The 21,425-nt window shown below is 44.0% G+C and overlaps 1 protein-coding gene across 2 annotated transcripts in view; it reads left to right on the top strand.

The window, feature by feature from the left end:
- Positions 1 to 832: 832 nt before the first annotated feature.
- The window catches only part of FRMD3 (FERM domain containing 3), a 320,391-nt gene continuing 299,798 nt past the window's right edge, over positions 833 to 21,425 (top strand). For both annotated transcript variants that reach the window (XM_049649220.1, XM_049649142.1), the window contains exon 1: positions 833 to 993. In XM_049649220.1, the coding sequence (XP_049505177.1) occupies positions 847 to 993 (147 nt within the window). In that variant the 5' untranslated portion in view covers positions 833 to 846. The remainder of the gene's footprint in view (positions 994 to 21,425) is intronic.

Here is a 21,425-nt window from a genome sequence, read left to right as displayed (position 1 = left end):
TCTTTCTTTCTTTCTTTCTTTCTTTCTTTCTTTCTTTCTTTCTTTCTTCTTTTTTATAAGGGAGATGAACTCCTAGCTAATATTAAATAAAATAAAGGCTTTTTAAAAATACCCATGAGTATAGAGATTGTCACTATTAGCCATATTCCTGGGGTAGCCATACCAGGGCCTCATGCCACTTTCGGGGGGAGGGGGGTTCGTCCTCGGTCCAATAATCCTCTCCCGTGGTGGAATCCTCCCTGCGGGTGTAGGTCAGGCTCGCCCTCCACCGCCCCCCCACCCCGCATTCGGGTCCCTGGGGGCGAGAAGAGCTGGGCGCTGTCGGGCGCGTGGGGGAGCCAGGGCAGGGACGAGCGTGACCAGGAGCCAGAGCGATCGCGGCCAGAGAGGGAGGAGGCGGCCAGGCCCAGCCTGACGCAGCGGCGGCGGCGGCGAAGCAGGCCACTGCCAGGGCACTCGGGCCACCAGCGCCAACCTTCCCCGCCTCCTCCTCCCGCGGCTCCCCGCGCGTGGGAGTGAGTCCGTTGCGCGCCCGCCCAGGGTCACGGGCCCGGGGCATCCTCTGCACGCTAGCCCGGGCGGAGGGAGGCGCAGGAGCGCGCGCGACGGGCGGAGGCGGGGATAGGAGCCCGCGAGGCGGAGGCGAGGGAGGGGAGGGGAGGAGGGACCCGCCCGCCGCGCCCCGGCCGCCGGGCATGTGTGGCCGCAGGCGCCCGTCGCCGCCGCTGTCCCAGGGCTGAACCGCACCCGGGTGTCCGGGACGGTGTGTGCGCGAGTGTGTCTGTCCGCGCGGGCGAGCGCCACGCCGGCCCCGAGCCTCCCGCTCGCTCCCCCGGGCCGCGGTGCATGTTCGCCTCTTGCCACTGTGTGCCGAGAGGCAGGAGGACCATGAAAATGATCCACTTTCGGAGCTCCAGCATCAAATCGCTCAGCCAGGAGATGAAATGCACCATCCGGCTGCTGGACGACTCGGAGATCTCCTGCCACATCCAGGTGCGGGCTGCCCCTGACGAGGGCGCGGGGGCCTCTGCGGGTGGGCGTGCGCCGGCACGGGGGAGGAACCCGCGCGAGGGCCTGCTGGAAAGCCAGATTTCTCTTTCCCCGCCCTGTGAGACTGGGAGCAGTGCCCAGGGATGGGGCGCGTTATCCGCGCTGGGGCCCCTTCCCTGGCGTGCAAGCTGCGCGCACGTCTCGCTGCGCCTAGGCTGGGGGCGCCGGGCAGCTGCTCCCTGGAAGAGACTAACCCCTCTGTCCCTTACCACGCCACGAAATGGGAGCTCAGAGAGCCGAGAGGGACACCTGCTTGTCGCCCATTCTTTCTTCCCTTCCTCCACGTGGAGAAGGCATGCACCAGCTCGGGTTCACTCATTTCTCTCGGGCTCCCAGGCTCCGAAGGTGCCTCAGCCCTAGGGACCCACTTTCACTCCTTGCCGCCCTCCTACCGATGGCCTATACTTCTCCGCGTGGGGCAGCGGGGAAGTTTCCCGGGAGTGAGAGCGGCTGGACCGACCTAGGCTCCAGCCTTGAGGGATGGGGCGCGCGCTACGCGGATTCCCCAAAAAGAATCATGAAATCCGTGTGTTTCAGAGAAAGGAAAAGGGCTGTGAGACTCTTAGAGAGGGAGCCTTGCAGGACTTGGGTCCGGGGAAGAAGCGCCCCTTGGAATATTGGTGGACAGTGCTCCTTCCCAAGTTGGAGAAGCAAGAGTTCTTTGGGCGAAGGTAGCTTTCCTGGCAGCCTCATTCTCGGGTAGTAAGTGCTTTTGAGCTTGCAGGAGATGTAGTGTGAGCTGCAAGGGTGTGTGTGTGTGTGCGTGTGTGTGTGTGTGTGTGTGTGTGCGCGCGCACACACACGCACGCACACTTTCGGTGAGCGTATATGTAGGCAAACGTGTGCCCTCTCCTTTGACCCACTAGGCGCGCACAATCTGGAAAGGTCGTGTCAAGGCTCAGCACGATTAGCTTCTGACTTTTAAGTCTGTTTGCTTATTTATCTCGGGGATTTCCTCTCTCTCCTACCTGAGTTTTGAGGCTCCAGGACTGAGCTGTTATTTTAAATACAGAGCACACTACCGAGTTCCGTTGGGAGATGAATGGGGGCAGCGTCTCTCAGCGGCAGGAATAGGTCTCTGGCTGTGTTAACCCCTAAATGAATGAGTGAATGAATGAATGAAAGGTTTTTCTCGTTTATTTGTTTGTTTGCCAGTGGGAGTTTGTGACACAGAGACAGTGGCAACTAATTTGCAAGCTGACAGCGGGACAAGTTTCAAGGCAGGAATGTGGTGCCCCATGATCTCCCAGGAGAGTAGGCTCCTAGTGAATTTTCTGGAGGATCTTGAATTTCATTCTGAGCTAAGCAGTGCTGCTAAACTTAATAATAAAAGGATTAGCAGGTTAGGCAGTTTTTTTTCCTGCCTCAGGGTTGCACAGAAACCTTTGGCATGTACTGTTTTGTGATCCAGAGATAGTTGTTTGAGCACTTTGCTTTAGGTCCTAGAATGGATGTACAGAACCTTTAACCCACATTGAATATGTAAATATTAGAGGGGCGAGCAGCAGAGTGGAGATGTTGAGCTCTCCTCTGCTCTCAGTCCTCTGTGTGCACAGTCCTGTTCCACTTGGAGTTGACACCACTGGGTTTTATCTCCTTTGGGACTTAGTCTTCCTCAGAATAGATAAGTAGTCCCCAAAGGACATGTATTTGTTGCCTGGTGTCCTGGGAAACAATAAATGGTAGCAGGTCTAATAATAGTTTGGAAAGTTAAGAGTCTGTATGGCCCAACCCATGCCAAAGAGGGTTAATGTGCTATATTCCAAAATGTTGACTTTGGAATTGCTTAAAAGTCAAATGTTTCATTTTGTGGCACATCTTTTTCTGCTCCTTCTGCCTGCAAATGGTGATTATTATTTAACCAATTGAAATGAATTAAAGATCCTATATTGATAGTTTTGGACCTTCTGCCTTCCTAGACTTTTTCAAGTCCAGGAATTGAAATTGCCCTTCTGGGTACAGGGTCACAGAGAACTTTCCATTTGTTTAAAGTTAGAACAAAATGGTATTTTGAAAAAAGAACTATTGGAGTTATTAGTACATGCCCTAGGGAATCCATCCCTTCATCTTTCCTGGCTTGCCTTTCCCCTCTGTTCCAGGGAATCGCAAAGATAAAGAAGTATTGTGCACTGTCACATTCATCCTCCCTCCAAAATCTGCACAACATATGAGTTATGAAGGTTTTTGTTTTTGTTTTTGTTTTTGCAAAACAACAGCTTTTAATTATTCTTTTCCAAAGTAGATAATTGGAGTGCTTATTGACAAGGAAAACTTTCAAAGAAACAACCTAATGGCCCCAGTGTCAGCTGCCTGGTATCTGTTCCAGGGGAGCTGCTGAAAGTCACTTGCTCTGTCTCTTTCCACGGAGTTTAGGATGTTGTCCCATCACGTCATTAGGGTATGACTGTTTAGGGCTGGGGAAGAGGAATTCCAAGTGGACAGGGAGCAAAAAGAGAGTGTAAGGCACCAGACGGAGGCCTGGGGAAAGGAAGGAGTTGCCGAATACTCCCTACTAGGCTTTTCCCACTGAGCCAATCCTTGAAGTCTGGACAGTGTAGAAGGACATGAGTTAACTCTTACCTCTTTTATTCAGTCTTTCTGCTTCTAGCAGAGTGGAGTCCTAGCTAGCCACCTCCCCCATTGTATCCACTTCCCCCCCCACCCCCCCAGATGCTGGCATGGTTATTCATAACTCCTTCTAATGAACTTGTCATTTTTCAATACTGACTTTTATTGAGTAAAATGTAGACTTTTCACATGATACACTCTTTAGCAAAGCCTGGTAAACATGGTTGATGTCATTGGAATTGGCTGGGGACTTTGATTTGTGTTTGAACAGAAACTCTAACATAGTGCTTAACACACATTAGGCACTCAATAAATATTTATAAATGTAGATTGAATAATTTCCTTCGTAGATTATTAAATTCGCAGGGTAGGAACATTTTGTTGAGGTTGTTGTTGTTCATTAAGGATTCCCCAATACCTGAAGGAGTACCTCTCATATAATTGTGTTCGATAAACACTTGTTGATTGAATGAACGCCCAGTATTTAATCTAGCTCATTACCTATCAGCATGACAGGAGCGTGACAACACTGGATTGGGAGATACATGGTTTAATTATGTTACCAACCAGTTTGGTGACAAGGAGCAAGTCACTTGACATTTGTAGTCAGTGTTTCCTCTTTTGTGAAATAAGGGAGTTGGGTTAGATGGACGGTTCCAATTTAATAAGTTTGGTTTAATCATTACCTAGACCAGTTGCACTGGAGTGGAACACTATTGTTAACAAAGGGATTGGATACACTTCATCTCATGATTTTCTTCTCTCCCTTTTATTGATGTTATTATGTTATTGAGTATCACCTCAGTTTTATAGATAATGGAAAAAGAGGCCTATAGAGATTATGCTATTTGGGTTACCAGGCAACGAAGTAGCTTAGAACCCAGGTTGTTGGACTAAAAATGCAGAGCTCTTCCTTCTCTGTAGCTGCCTCTTGAGACTTGAGAGTTAGGGTGCTTTTGGCTGCAAGTGAGAGAGTGGCCAAGTTGAAGTGGATTCAATAATAAGTACACTAAGTGTCTTCTGTAATGAGAAATCCAGAGGTAGGGCAGTTGCAGAGTTGTCTGGTGGTTCTGCATGGACCCGGGTGCTTTCGGTCTTTCCACTCTGTCATCCTCAGCACATCAGCTCTGTTGCTTAGAGTGGTCATTATCATAAGGTGGCTGCGGGCATTGTGGATGTGATGTGGATGTGTCAGGCACTACCGTATCCACGATATAAGAGGTGGTACTTCCTCGTGCATTTCTTTTTATCACAAAAGAAGACCTTTCCTAGAGGCCCCCCTCAGTCTTCCTGTCAGATCTTGTTGGCCAGGACTGGATCATATACCCGTGCCCTAGCTTCAAAAGAGTCTAGGAACATGTGCGTCTGGTAGCTTCGCTCTTCACTCTCTATAGTGGGAGGTGGGCTTTGACCTTATGGAAGCAATGGAGAAGTGCGTGTGTGTGTGTGTGTGTGGGGGGGGGGTACTCGCACGTGCATGTCTGTGGTCTTTCTGAGGCAGGGAGAGCTGTTGCGTCTTTCAGAATTGGTCAGATTGAGTTGCAATTATTGTTACAATAAAATGGTCAGAAGAGTTTAATGAGCTGTTATGTAAGCCATGGCTTACTAGAGGTAACCTTTGTATGATCATATTCCAGAATAGGAAAAATTGTTGGATTGTCCTTTGTTGCTTGTGTTGTTAAATGGCACTTCAGTCCTTACTGAACTGGTGGGTTCTGGGCAGCTCCGAGTCATCTAATGTCGCAGAGGCACAGCTGGCAGAGCTCTACTCTTGTTGAAGTGGCCATATGGCGAAGAGGCTGAGAGCTTATGTTCTGGAGTACTACTTGCTTGGGTTAGAACCCTGGCTCAACCACTGCCTAGCCAGGTGACTTTGGGCAAGTCACTTTCCCAATTTGGGTCTCAGTTTGCTCATCTGTAAAGTGGGGATAACAATAGCAGAGACCGCATGGGCTTGTTGTAATGCTTGGTACCTGGCCCCTAGTAAGAGCTGAAAAAATACTGACTGTTATTATTATTATGTGAAGCTATAGTTGAAGTAATTCTAAGTAGTGGGGAGACTTTAGCTTAGGCTCTAATGTCTTTAAGCCTAAATTCCATCATTTTATGATTATGCAAGACCTTAAACAGGTCCCTATGCCTCCTGTTGTCCATCTGTGAAATAGGCACAATAATTCTTTGTTGCCAGCCTCCATTGGGTTGTTGAGATGACGTATATGAGAGCATGTTGTAAAGGTTAAAACATCACCCAAATGTAGAACACTATTCTAATTAATTTATCTGGGGGAAAAAAGAGAGTAGTTTATTCCTTTTTTTCTTATCTGTTGGAACAGGAACTGGATGATCGCATGCAAACATTCACATGTGCTGAATATTAGGCCCCGTGATGGTCCTGGTGATGAAATCCAAGCTAGGTCCAATCAACAGCCACACGTCTTCTGATAATAAGGACACTCCAACACTTTTCTCTATCAGACTCATCTAGAATGCCATTAAGAGTCCACTGAAAATCAGACACAAAAGGAAGAGAAGGGGGAGGCACTTTGTGAAATACTGTGGCCCCGCTCTGATGTTTTTAAGCCTAGATTATATGGGCCAGCTCTTTATATTAAGTATGTTGTGAATAAAAAAGTAATGTTATTTCAATGGTCTGCTAAGATCTTATCTCTTGATGTCCTCAAAGCAAAGGCAAAGTGTATTGACTGCAGAGTGAATGTAATATCGTTGGCTCCACATCATTTGGACAGTATATCAGCTGGGTGCTTGTAACGACATCTAACAAATTCTAATTCAAACTGACTTTAACATTAAGGACACTTGCTGGATCATATATCCAGAAGTCTTGAGTTAAGGGCTTCATTCAAGGATGATCCTGCCTTCTTTTTAATTTTTTTTAGATGTTTATTTATTTTGAGAGAAAGAGATAGAGAGTGAGCAGGGGAGAAGCAGAGAATCCCAAGCAGGCTCTGCAATGCCAGCTCAGAGCCTGATGTGGCACTTGAACTCACAAACCATGAGATCATGACCTGAGTAGAAATCAAGAGTTGGACATTTAATCCCCTGAGCCACCCAGGCGCCACCATCCTGCCTTTTGTAAGGCTTTATCCTCATACTGGCAGGGAATGGTTATGGTAGTGTCAGTTCTCACCTTCTCGTGGGACACCCTCCAGAGGCAGAGAGAAACGACTTCCAACCCAGCATTCCAAGCAAAAGTCCTGCAGCCACGCCCATCCCTGTCACATGCCCATCCCTGAACCACTGACTGTAGTCAGTGGGAGGGAATGTGCTTATTAGCTTAAGGTGAGCAGAACCTGACCCTGGGACTCAGCATGGAGTCAACTTCCCTCCTGCTGGTGGCCTGTATGGTGGGGGTGGGTCAATACCTAAAAATCAAGGCTCTCTTGAGAGGGGGGTAGAGAGAGGGGGAGATAGCCGCTAGGAAGATAACCCATAATACCCACACTAGATATTTTGTCTGGGTCAGTGGTTCTCAAATTGTGCCCTGGGGACCCCTGGACGTCCCTCAGATCCTTTCAGGGCATCTTCGAGGTTCAAACTATTTTCAAAGTAATACTAAAATGTAGTTTTACATTTCCTTGGGGAATAGTTTTATTGAGATGTAATTCACATACTTAAATCTTCCTACTTAAAGTATACGGTTTTAATATCTTCACAGAACTGTGCATCTATCACCACAATCAATTTTGAAACTTTTTCACCATCCCCAGAAGAAACTCAGTGCCTTTTAGCAGTCATACCCTCCTTTTCCCCTGACCCTTCCAGCCCTAGGAAACCACTCATCTACTTTCTGTCTCTGTAGATTTGTCTGCTGTGGGCGTTTGATAAAAAAAAATGGAAACATACAATATGTGGGCTTTTGTGCCTGGCTTCTAAGCATGTTTTCAAGGTTCATCCACGTTGTAGCACGTATCAGTGCTTCTTCCCTTTTTATTGCTGAATAATATTCCAGTGTGTGGCTAGACCAGTTCATCAGCTGGTGAAAATTTGGGCTATTTCCACTTTTTGGCTGTTACAAATAATGTTGCAGTGAACATTACTGCAAACATTTCTGTGTGGATACACCTTCATTTCTTTTGGGCGTATGCCTGGGAATGAAATTACTGGTTGGGTCTACGTTTAACTTTTTGAAGACTGCTGAACTGTTTTCTCAAGGAGCCCCACCATTTTACATCCCCATTAGCTGTGTACAAGGGTTTCAATTTCTCCACATCCTTGCCAACACTTTTTATTACTTGTCTGTTTGGTTATAACCACCTTAGTGGGTGTGAGGTGGTATTCTTACTGTGGTTTTGATTTGCATTTCCTTGATGGCTAATGATGTTGAGTATCTTTTCATGTGCCAGTGAGCCATGTGTATATCTTTTTTGGAGAACTATTTGGATTCTTTGCCCATTTTTAAGTTGGATTGTCTTATTATTGAGTTGTAAGAGTTCTTTATATGTTGTGGATACTTATATAATACATGACTTGTAAATATTTTTCCTGTTCTGTGGGTTGTCTTCTTACTTTATTTATTTTCTTTTTCTTTTTAAGAGAGAGAGAGAGAGATAGTGAGAGCATGTGAGTGGGGGAAAGGGACAAAAGGAGAGAGAGAGAGAGAGAGAGAGAGAATCTTTTTTTCTTAAATGTTTATTTATTTATTTATTATTATTTTTTAAAAAAAAATTTTTTTTTTCAACGTTTTTTATTTATTTTTGGGACAGAGAGAGACATAGCATGAACGGGGGAGGGGCAGAGAGACAGGGAGACACAGAATCGGAAACAGGCTCCAGGCTCCGAGCCATCAGCCCAGAGCCCGACGCGGGGCTCGAACTCACGGACCGCGAGATCGTGACCTGGCTGAAGTCGGACGCTTAACCGACTGCGCCACCCAGGCGCCCCAGTTTATTTATTTTTGAGAGAGAGAGACAGAGCACAAGTGGGGGAGGGGCAGAGAGAGAAGGAGACACAGAATCCAAAGCAGGCTGAGCTGTCAGCAAGAGCCCGACACAGGGCTCGAACTCACAGATGCCGAGATCATGACCTGAGCCAAAATCAAGAGTCAAATACTTAACTAACTGACCCACCCAGGCGCCCCAAAAGAATTTACTTTCTTGATGGTGTCAGAAGTTTTTCAACTTTGATTAACTCCAACTTTCTTTTTCCTTTTGTTGCTTGTATTTTTGATGTCATGGCTAGGAAGCTATTTCATAATCCAGGGTCATGAAGTCTTCTGCCTATGTTTTTTTAAATAGTTTTATAGTTTTACCTTTAGGTTTTGGATTCATTATTGTATTAATATATAATTTATACACAACACAATTTACCAATTTAAAGTGTACATTTCAGTGGATTTTAGTGTATTCAAAAGGTTGTACAATCATTACTACTGTCTGTTTCCAGAAGACTTTCATCATCCCCCAAATAAACCTGTACCCATTAACAGCCTGAGAGTGTTCTGGTTCCCATTCCACTGTACGGAGAGAGGGTTTTCCCCCATGCATCCAACACCACCTACACATGCAATTCAATTCCATTTTGACACTGTCTACCTGGAGATAACATCACATCCTACAGGCTCAGTCCCATAAGACCGCCCCCACTTCAGAGGCCAGTCACGGGTCCAGGCTGTCACCTAGGCTTCTGATTGACTGGTTGTAGATCAGAGGTTCCCACAACCTCCTCGAGTTTGATTAGTTTGCTGGAGCGGCTCCCAGAACCCAGAAAAACATTCTATTTACTAGATCACTAGTTTATTAGAAAAGGCTGTAACAGCCAGATGGAAGAGACGCATAGAGCAAGGTGCAGGGGGAAGGGTATGGAGCTTCCATATCCTCTCCAAGGAGTAGCGATCTCCTGGAAGCTCTCAGAATTCTGTCCTTTTGGGTTTTTATGGAGGCTTCATTACATAGGCACGATTGATTAAATCATTGACCATTGGTGGTTGAACTCAATTTCCAGCTCCTCTCCCCTCCCTGGAGGTCTGGGCAGTGGGATTGCAAGTTCCAACCCTCTCTAAACACCCGGTTCTCCTGGCAACCAGCCCCCATCCACAGGGGATTTCCAAAAGTCACCTCATTAACATAACAAAAGATACTTTTATTGCTCACGTCACTTAGGAAATTACAAGGGTTTTAGGAGCTCTGTGCCAGAAGTGAGGACAAAGACAAAATATATATTTCTTATTATAATTCACAGTAGCACACAGCTACTCCTCATCTTTGATCCAGTTAGAGTTAACTTCTGTATAGGGTGTAAAATAGGGGTCCACCTTTATTCTTACGCATGTGAATATTCAGCTATCCCAGCACCGTTGTTTGAAAAAACGATTTTCTTCCCCATTGAATTGTCTTGTCATCCTTGTTGAGATGTTGTTTGCTTTTTCCACTCTCGTTCTCTCACAAGTGTGCAGTGGAGTTTTCTAGAGGCTGTATGATATGTGCTATGGAAACACATTAAATGCAGAAGCAGATGTGAGAATCCAGCTGTCTTTTATTGAGCCAGACATTAAAGATTTTTGCAAAAATGTAAAACAATGCTACTTTTCTCATTAAATTAGTTATTTTGTAAATACAAGTTATTTTTCATAAAATGTGCAACTTTTGGTAACGTGCAGTGGGTTTATTATTCTTGCATGACTCAAAATATTCACTATTCAAAAAAATTCTCAGGAAATTGATATATCCAACCCAAATAAAAATTCTAGGGATCCTTCATAGTGTACAGGAGTTTTGAGACCAACAGGCTTAAGAACTATAGGTTTTGGTGCCTCTGAATTTACTGAACTTATTGAAATATTAAAAAAAAACCAAATAAATCAAAATGGAACTCCCAGTGTATCGTGGACCTCCAGAAGATTCCTGACAAGTTACAGGTATTTGAAATGATAGCAACTAAATAAAAAACACCCATTGTATACATGGAAAATGTGTATATGTGTATTTGGAATTCTTACTAGTAACTATGTACTTTTGTGTGTGTGTGTGTGTGTGTGTGCATGTGCGCACGCGTGTGTGCTTGTGCGTGTGTAGCAATGTTAAGAGAAGGACAAAACTAGATTCCACTGGAGTAAGCATTTCCCAAATGAACTTGCTCTCCAGCTGAATCTTCAGTTTTCAACTGTAATAATTAGATAAAGCCACGTCTTACTTTGAGACCCCTCTTCTGACTGGAAAGGGTACAGCAACAATGGGTTAACAGTTTAAAACGTAAACCACTTGAATGAAGTCACTTGAATTAGTCACTTGAACTCTTAAGTTCTACTTCTTTTTCTAAGTAGGCATTTTGGGAAAACTTAAAAATTGCAGGAATAGAGGGGGTGCCTGGGTGGCTCAAGCGGTTAAGCATCCAACTTTGGCTCAGGTCATGATCTCACGGTTCATGAGTTCGAGCCCCAAATTGGGCTCTCTGCTGTCAGCACAGAGCCTGCTTCAGATCCTCTGTCTCCCTCTCTCTTTGCCCCTCCCCTACTTGTTCTTTCTCTCTCTCTCTCAAAATACATAAACTTAAAAAAATTGCATGAATAGAAATATCAGAGTTTGCCCTGCAGAGAATCCAATATGAGGTTCACGTGCATGAGTGATAGGCATGTGGTATATATAGCCCAGTTTCTCCTTATTTCCACTTTGTGTGATGAAGGATTCATGTTGCTTCTATGAAGTAGCAGAGAGCCAGACCTGGAGTCTAGAAATGGGGAAAAGTAGGATTATGGTCAGGAATTGTTAGGGCAGGTTTTGTGAGTGAGAGTTGAACTTAATTCAGGCCCAAAAGAGTTGGTGTTCAGCTCTTGGGAGGGAAGTGTAAATGCTTCTTAGTCTCTGATAATTCATGTGGCTCCTCTGTGCTCTTGTTAAGATGCATATGCTGATCTAGGAGGTCCTGGAGCCCCTGGGTGGCTCAGCAGATTAAGCGTCTGACTCTTGGGTTCGGCTCAGATCATGATCTCACAGTGCATGAGTTCGAGCCCTGAGTTAGGCTTCGTGGTGACGGAGTGTGGAGCCTGCTTGGGATTGGCTCTATCTTTCCCTCTCTCTCTGCTCTTCCCCAACCCTCTCAGAATAAATAAATAAAATAAACAAACAAACAAACAAACAAAACTCATCTACGAAGTCCTGCAGAAGGCCCTGGAATTCAGCATCTCCAACAAGCTTCCAGCATTCTAACAAGCTGCTGTTACCGGTCTGTGGAATGGTACGGAGTTAGGGGAATTTATCTGTCTCATAATGAAATTCTTATTTTTATTTTTATTTTTATTTTTTATTTTTATCTAGAGAGAGACAGAGCATGAGTGAGGGAGGGGCAGAGAGAGAGGGAGACATAGAATCTGAAGCAGGCTCCAGGCTCTGAGCTGTCAGCACAGCGCCCAACGCGGGGCTGGAACTCATGAACTGTGAGATCGTGACCTGAGCCGAAGTCAGATGCGTAACTGACTGAGCCGCCCAGGTGCCCCTCATAATGAAGTTCTTCATTTCCTTGAGTGTGGGGACTTTTTGGCTTTTATCTCCCTTGATAACCTCTCACCCGGCACATTTCCCTTAGTAGATGTTCAGTGAATGTTTAAGTGAATGAATGGATAAAGGAATCCATCCAGGTGTGTGTATCATGACAGATTGAAATACCGATGAGACACTGATGCTGGCTGGCCTGATTCCTTTTGATTCCCAGCTGCAGCCGAATAACGAGATTGTTTTTTAAGCAGGATTTCCTATGATGGCCAATCTGATGAAGTGTTGAGCACATGGGGGCGCAGGGTTAATAAGAGACTTCTTGTCTCTCTGGGCCACACTTCCTGCTCTTGCTTTCCTGTATCCTGGACTCTCAGTGGCATTGCAGAGGAACTCTGGCAACTTCTTGGCACAAACAAATCATTGTATGTCAGCCAGCAGTGCCTGGAAGCTCCCTGGGGCAGAGGGGACCCAGCTGTCCTCACTTGCAGAAGTGATCCCAGGGGACAGTGACCCTGGAGGACAGTGAAAAATGCATTCGAGGTGTAACATAGGCTCTGAAGCTGTTTGTTTTGGTTGCTTTCCCTGAAGGTTTAGGAGAGAAGTGAGATGATAACTTAAAAAAAAAAATGAAGTTTGGGGCGCCTGGGTGGCTCAGTCGGTTAAGCCTCCGACTTCGGCTCAGGTCGTGATCTCACGGGCTCGTGAGTTCAAGCCCCACGTTGGGCTCTGTGCTGACAACTCAGAGCCTGGAGCCTGCTTCAGATTCTGCTCTCTCTCTGCCCCTCCCCTGCTCGTGCTCTGTCTCTCTCTCAAGAATATATAAACATTTAAAAAAAAAATGAAGCTTAGTCTAAGAGGAAAGAGCAATTGTGTAGATCGAACAATTATATTTTTACAAGTGAATTAGTGAAGTGTTTTGAAATAACATCAATCTTATTTGATAAGCATTTCAAATATATCTTCTGTATGCTGAGTACAGAGCGCGTAACTAGACATAAAAAGAAAAAATAAACAGCCTTCAAGAAGCTCCCAGTCATTTGGGGGAAGAGAGACAAGATAATGGTACAAGGACAAAATGACAGCTGTAGTGACAGGTATATGGAGATGAAGAACCAAGAGGAGGCATCTATATCAGACTGAGGCATCAATAAGTATTTCTGGTATAGATGGATCTTGATTAATAATTAAAGGACAAGTGGAAATCAATTATTTGAAGAAGGAGAAAAAGGCATTTCAAGTAAGGTGAGCCTTTGCTTGATATAAAACCCGGAGCGTGAAGCCACATGATCAGATGTAGAAATGAAGGAAGGGAGAATCCGGGATTCAGTCCCACGTGGTTTGTTTCCGTAACAAAGGTAATGGCCATGCCCTGCCCCCCTCACTGCCCCCCCCCCCCAGGAAAGAGAGAAATGGCCACATAATTTGGGGGCCCATTGCAAAGTGAAAACATGGAGCCCTTTGTTAAAAAATTAAGAATTTCAAGAATGCAGCAGTCGACTTTTAAACCAAGTGTGGGGCCCTTCTAAGCATGGGTCATGCACCCATAAAATTGGCCCTGAGAAGATGAGGAGGAGGAGGAGATGATGAGTTTCATTTTGGGCTCTTAACCTTGAGGAGCCTGTAGGGTATCTGAGTGGAGAATTCCCAGTAGACAGTTGGAAATAAGCAGACAAAGTCAGCAGAGAGGTCTGGTGTGGAGACACAGATAAGGGAGTCCTTTAGTGTGCACACAAGTGGTGATAGAAACCATGGAAGTGTGAAATGGAACCATCAGGATGGGTCTTTTCTGTCTGTCTTTCTGTTGGGGGCATCCTCGTAGATCAAACCAATGGATTATGAGCTCTGGAATTCTTCCCAAGAATGCTTGACCGCTTTTCTTTTGTGAGGCAACTTGGACCAGAGTAGGGGCTTCTCCGTTTTCTCCTGCAAGCATGGCAGCCAGATCAGAGTTACCAGTGGAAAAGCATTTTTCTGCTCTTCATCCTCATTTCCTTGCTTGGACTAGCAAATGAAAAAAGTCTTCTCTCAGCTTGAAGGTTCTGTGTTACAAAGCATCGGATTTTCACTCCAGGGAAGTCACCCTTTGAGACAGTGTCACGAACGTTAAACAGATAATACATCTTAAAATCCTACCAGCTTGGTACAAAATGAAAGTAAACATGTTGTATGAAGAGCAGCTTTGCGAGTTATGCTGTAATAATTTATCTATTATTTAATATTAATTTATACCTCCTATATCTCCTATAGCAAATTTTGTTTTCTACTTAGTTCCCAGGGGATTATTGTGACTATTAATTAAAATAAATTCGAGTTCTGTGTAATTGCTCCAAGAAATAATCTAATATTAGTAACAGAAGGACCAGATTGTAGATGCACAATAGAGTTTTGTCTGAATATATATGCTAAGGTTTGAAGCGTGATTATTCTTTTTTTTTCAACGTTTTTTTTTTTTTTTTTTTTTTTTTTTTTTTTTTTTTTTTTTTTAATTTCTGGGACAGAGACAGAGCATGAACGGGGGAGGGGCAGAGAGAGAGGGAGACACAGAATCGGAAACAGGCTCCAGGCTCCGAGCCATCGGCCCAGAGCCTGACGCGGGGCTCGAACTCACGGACCGCGAGATCGTGACCTGGCTGAAGTTGGACGCTTAACCGACTGCGCCACCCAGGCGCCCCAGAAGCGTGATTATTCTATAGCAGGGGAAAGCAATTAGTATGTTAACAGATTAGGGTTTGGTTTATTATCTCTCCCCTCAGAGGTGTAATTTGTTGCTTTAAGGCATGAGGGCTTGCTGGTAAACATTGGCCTGGAAAGGATCGACTGAACCAGGATCTTCATACACAAACTAAAAATTCAAACACAATATCATTTACTAATGGACTGGTAATAAAATTAAGCAGTCTTGGGGCACCTGGGTGGCTCATTCGGGTCAAGCATCCAACTTCAGCTCAGGTCATGATCTCACAGTCCGTGAGTTCGAGCCCCGCATTGGGCTCTGTGCCGACAGCTCAGAGCCTGGAGCCTGCTTCAGATTCCCTGTCTCCCTCTCTCTCTCTGCCCCTCCCCTGCTCATGCTCTGTCTCTGTCTCAAAAATAAATAAAAACATTTTAAAAAAATAAAAAAAATAAATAAAATTAAGCAGTCTTAAAATATTAGTAGAAGAGAGGCCGAAGACCTCATTAATAAGTTGGCTAATAATTCTTCCTTGATGTTACTAGCCGATGTTATTTTGGGGGTTGGTCTCTATACATAGTGCTGCTCATTGTTCTGAAAATAATTCTAGTCCTTGTGATCTGTGTCTGTATGTAGGTGTTGTCTACAGTGTTATGGTGGTGTTGGGTATTTATTGTTCTTTGTTTAGTAGCATCCTTTCTCTACCCTCATCTGCCTCTTGATATCCTTGAGTAGTATGTTAATGATGTGCATTAGCTAGTTGATTAAATTGAATCTCAGTCTCAGAGAGGTGATGTGATTTCCCTAAGGTCACATATTTAGCAAAAGTAGGATGGGGTCTGGTGTGTTGAGTTTTAGGTTTGCTCCTACTCTGCTTAAATACTACATTATTTTGTGTTTGAATCTTCTTTGGTAGCCTAAATGCTGCAATTCTTTTTCACTGGCAACTTTTCTAATAGCAGAAGGGAGAAGCCATACACTGACCACATCTCTGGGTAAAGACAGCATATTCACATTTCATTTTATTATTTACTTATTTATTTTGAGAGAGAGAGAGAGAGAGAGGAAGTGCAAGTGGGGGAGGGTCAGAGAAAGAGAGAGAGAGAGGGAAAGAGAGAGAATCCCAAGCAGGCTCCACCCTGTCAGTACAGAGCCTGATGTTGGGCTCCAACTCATGAACCATGAGATTGTGACCTGAGCCGAAGTTGGCCTCTTAACTGAGCCACCCCGGCACCCCTGCATGTTGACATTTTAGCACTGTCATCTGAAGGGGCACCTGGGTGGCTCAGTTGGTTAAGGACCCAACTTCGGCTAAGGTCATGATCTCACAGTTCGTGGGTTCGAGCCCCACATCCAGCTCTGCATTGACAGCATGGAGCTGCTTGGGATTCTCTCTCTCTGTCCCTTCCCCTTTCTCGCTTGCACACGCTCTCTCTCTCTCTCAGAATAAATAAATAAACATAAAAAAAAAGAACTGTCATCTGAGGACACAATTTTAGTTCTTCTCTACTTTCTTTTCGTCAACATGTGGTTCGGTGTATATCCACGTGAAAAGTGCGATCAACTTATCGTGTATTTATGAATATTTTGCTGTGTCACATAACTAGATAGTTGAAAGACACCTCCCTTTTTCTTTACTTGTTTGGCTTGGCATAAACTTTGCTTGCACTTTGAAATTTCAGATTAACTCCTAAGAAATTGAAAGGAAAAAAAAAAGAGGAAGGATGATGTTGCTAGAATTTTCTTTCTGTCCTCTATGGTAATTTAGCTTGTAGCTTTGAGATTGACTCTGGAAGTTGAACTCTTAGCAATCTCAGACCATGGTATTTAGAGGACTTCTGGAAGCATATGAAAACCAAACGTTTGTTAGTTAGGCCCTTGCCACATCCTTGTCAGGCTCTTTTTGTTTTGCAAGCTTAGACAGAAGAATAATAAAATCCCTGGAGTCAGGGATGGAAGAAACACTCAGTACCACCTGGAGCCTTATCAAGGAGAACTTCACCTCTTGTGTTCCCAAACCTCAAGGGAGATGTACTTACGCGGAGCGGTGTCATGGCGCAGGGGGTGGAAGGGACACCTTGAACGGCACCTTTTGTCTCCAGGTTTGGAGACATAATTTCTCCACCAGGTTGTAGGTGGCACCTTCTTGGTTCAATGCTGAATAAAAGAAAAAAAAAAAAAGGAAAAGTTATACAGTAATTCAAGGGCAGCCGTAAAGTCTGAGTTTGCAGCGCCAGCAGCAGTGTGGTAATTTGAGAAGAGCAAATTAGAAGAACAAAGCAGATTTTAATCATATGCCACAGAGAGGAAGGTGGTTTAGGTTTATCTCCAAATTGCACCTCCATTAGAGAAAGGGAGGGTTTTAAAGCTATTATCCAATATTTATTGTTAAAGATTTCTTTCTTCTTTCTCCCCAGTCTTTCTTTAGTACACTCACTGGGTGGGGAATGCCAGCCTTTGTATTGAGCGGTTGTTAAATATAAAACATTTTTCTGGTATTACTGGAAATGGAGGGGGAGAAAGAGAAAGGTTGAGGGAGAGATATTGATTTTGAGATTCAAGGTCTTTATCTTTTAGAAGATTTTGGTCTGAAGGTAAAATTGAATATTAAGAAAGTGTCTCCTCACATCTTTCCATCTATCCATCCATCCATCCATCCATCCAACAAACATTTATTGAGCACCTCTGTTAAGGACTGGTCTGAGGATTAGAGATACAGAGATAAAGAGAAATATGGTCCTTTGCTGTCTAGTGGAGAAGATGCACACATAAACAGATTCAAGGTGCTAATACTATGATAGAAGGGCACCAGAACATTGTTGGAGCAAACAGAGCAGCCAACAGTAGAGCCGAAGTGTGGCTTGGGGGAGGTTTTATCCCTCCTTTAATCTCTGGTTGCTCTCCTCCAAAGTCACTGCTCCTCAAAAGGATGTTCTTTAAATGGCTCACTGATATTTTCTCACTCACATTTACTTGTAAATAAGAACATCTTTAAGAACTTTGCTCTTCTTGGGGCGTCTGGGTGGCTCAGTTGGTTGAGAGTCCGACTTCGCTCAGGTCCTGATCTCATGGGCTCGTGAGTTCATGCCCCACGTCAGGCTCTGTGCTGACAGCTCAGAGCCTGGACCCTGCTTCGGATTCTGTGTCTCCCTATCTGCCCCTCCTCTGCTTGTGCTGTCTCTCTAAAAAATAAATAAATGTTAAAAAAATCATATTATGAACTTTGCTCTTCTTGCAAATATCTCAGCAAAAATTGTGCCTTGCTATATAATGTGATTTTAAGAGAAGTTACAAACTCGCTTGCCTGCTTCCTACTAGATTTTCACCCACAAAGTGTCTCCTATATAGAAATTCTGGAGTAGCCCCTGGGGCTACTAATCTAGCCCGAGAAGAACAGGGAAGATTTTCTGGAGATGATGTCTCAAGTGAGTTTTAAAGAAAAGGTAAGTATTGTTTGGCCAGTAAATCAGGGGAGTCTATACAGAGGTGTAGAGCTGGGCAAAGAAGGGCATTCTAGCAGAAGGCTGAGTGTAGGCAAAGGCATTGTGTTTGTGGGAAGCTAAAAGAAATGCATTATGATTTTATATATCAACAGAGAGTTCTATACTACGCAGTGGAGAGTTGGCAATTACCTGCTCAGACTACGTAGACAATAGAGTGGACAGTTGGAGTCTAGAAAACAATATGACTACTGTTTACTAGGGTATTACTACTATTACTAGGGAATAATTAAGATAACCCCATTGAGGCATGGTTTGCATGGGCCAAAATGACGTGGAAAATTGGTTTGAAGCTGAGCTACGCTTACAGAGCTAGAGGTAAGATACATTGGGTGTTTTATCTTTGGCTTTGAATGCCTCAGTGCTTCTTGGAAAACACCACCATGAGGAACACTGGAGTTTTCGAGTTCTTAGTGAAGGTTTTAAACTTTTATGTGTCGTTGGGGGTGGTGATGGTTCCATGACCTTCAGTGAGCCCATTGATGAAGCAAGTCTTTCTTAATTAGAGATCAGGGAACTGACAGACCTTTCCAAGGCAACTCACTCCATTAACTTGTTGGGACAGTTCCGAGCCCAAGCAGGGAGGGCCTGACGGAAATCATTGTGGGGGCTCCAGGAAGTAGATGTTGAACAGCTGCAGGAAGTAAGTGTTGAATGGAAATGAGATGACTTGAAAAAGGCCTCCTTGTATACTTTAGACAAGCACTGTCCAGTAGAACTTTTGTGATGGTGAAGCTGTTTTATATCTGTGCCGTCCAACTTGGTAGCCACTAGCCGAAAGTGGCTGTTGAGCTCATATAATGTGACATACGTGCCTGAGGAACTGAACTCCAATGTTATTTAATTTTAATTCGTTACCAATCCAAATTTAAATAGGTACCTGTGCTGGTGGTTATCACACAGCACAGCGTTAGCATCTTAGCGGTGGTTAACTCTGGGAGGAGAGAGGCGTGGAGAGCCAAGTTTGGGGAGTAGCACAGGAAAACAGTCTTGTTCTTCTCTACATTCTTCTGTATCATTGGAACTTTTGATAAGCATGTGTTGTTTGCTTTTGTAATTTTAAAAGCGTGGGACATTTTGAGGAAGATGTGGACTTTTATTCTCCAAGAGGACTTAGAAAATGGGAAAGGACTTTAGATTTTTTAGTCCAATGCCTGTATCTTTCTCAGGAGCATCTGAAATCCAGGGAAGACAAGGTATTTGAATGCTGAGTAACTGGCTGGGACCCAGGCATCCAGACATCCATTTTCATTGTTCTTTTGACTTCACGATAAGGCATTATTTATGTGAGCCTGGTCTGTGTTGCCGTGTTTTTTTTTTTTTTCTGTACCTAGAAAGGTGTGACATGTAATTACTTAAGTTCAAATTCCACTGTTGATTCCTGGTATACAGGAAAGAGGTTGACTTTTCTATATTAACCTTGCTTTTCTGTTGATGTTTGCAGATTTTCTACATGGACAATCACGTCATCTGTGAACAAGGACAATTTTATTACTTCCTTCCTAACTTGTACAACTTTTCTTTTCTTTTGTTGCCTTTTTGCCTTAGCAAGAACTTCCGGTACGATGTTGAAAAGGAGTTGGTGAAAGGGAACATCCTTGCCTTGTTCCTGATCTTAGTGGGAAAACTTTGAGTTTCTCACCATTGACTGTGATGTTAGCTGTAGGGTATTTTTTTGATAGATTTTTAAAATCAAGTTTAATCAAGCCTAGTTTACTTAGTGGGTTTTTTTTTTTTAAATGGGTATTGGATATTGTTCAAATGTTTTTGCTGCATTTAGTGGTAGGATCATGTGATTTTTATTTTTTCATTTCTTTCTTTCTTTCTTTCTTTCTTTCTTTCTTTCTTTCTTTCATTCCTTATAGAGGGTGCAAGTGAGCGAGGGGCAGAGAGAGAGAAAATCCCAGAAGGGGCAGAAGGAGAGAGAGAGAGAGAGAGAGAGAGAGAGAGAGAGAGATGAAGAGACAGAGAGAGAAAGAGAGAAAGAGAAGTGGGGCTCACCTGAAGTGGGCCTTGTGTTCACCTGAAACAGGCTCACCAGATGTGGACTCGAACTCACGAACAGTGAGATCATGACCTAGCTGAAGTCAGATGCTTAACGACTGAGGCACCCAGGCGCTCAATTTTTCTTTTTTTAGTTTATTGTTGTGATGGATTACATTAATCATTTTTGAATGTTGAACCTGCCTTGTGTGCCTGGGATGAATCCCACTTGGTTGTGATGTATAATTCTTTTTATACATTGTTGGATCATCCAGTGATTTAGACAAAGGAAATTAACTGCTAAAACTTGAAATTATTGATAAATAAATAGCACTCCTCAAGTCAGCAATTTTCCTCCCATCACTTATTTTGGAGATATTATATTTTATCTTTAATAATTACTATAGAACACAGTGATGGTTCAAATAATACAAAAGATTACCCAATGAAAAAGAAATCCTCCTATACCTTACTTCAAATGTATTCCTCAGAGGTCATTATTCTCCACAGATTGTTTTGGTGCATCTTTCCAGAATTTTCTGTTTCCTTTCAGAAAATGATTATCAACCACCTTTTATTAGGGAGTAACAACAACCTCATCGGGGTGTAGTTTGTATGGGCCACATGACCTAGAGAATTGTTTTAGAGGGCTAGGTTGGCTACACTTCTAGAACTAGAGGTAAGTTATGTTGGGTTTTTTTGTCTCAGGGTCTGAATGCTTCGGAAGCGGTGGATCCCACTTTATGTTTCTCTGAGCTCCTTCATTCTCTTTGGTGGGCTTGTGCATGTGCGCTGGATGATAGACAGTCACGTCTGGGGTTGGACTGTCCTCACCTCTTCCTCCATCGTGTCATTTTTGTTTCTTCCTCTGCTGTGTGACTGGAATAAATGCTCTTCCCCCTTCTCTGCTCACCCTCCCTGTCCTGAAGACTTAGGATGTCTTCAAAGAGGACCTTTCCTCCCAAGGGCCCTGTTTAAAATTCTACTCCCTCAGTGATGTGTGAAGAACAGTCAGAGATGTTGAAAGACATCTGACATGTGACATTCCTTTCAGGGAATAGTGACTTACTTAGATCCCAGAGGACCCAGGATACTGAGGGGCAAGAAGAAAGGAGGCCTGGCGTCTTGGAGGAGGAGAGCAGAAAGGGAAAAGATTTGCTCAGGTAGCGTGTGAGTGTGACTTGCAATGAGGGTATTGGTTGCATA

This window comes from Panthera uncia, chromosome D4, assembly GCF_023721935.1.
Source record: "Panthera uncia isolate 11264 chromosome D4, Puncia_PCG_1.0, whole genome shotgun sequence".
Lineage (NCBI taxonomy): Eukaryota > Metazoa > Chordata > Mammalia > Carnivora > Felidae > Panthera > Panthera uncia.
The sequence above is the reverse complement of the archived record's forward strand: the minus strand, read 5'-3'. Positions and strand labels throughout refer to the sequence as shown.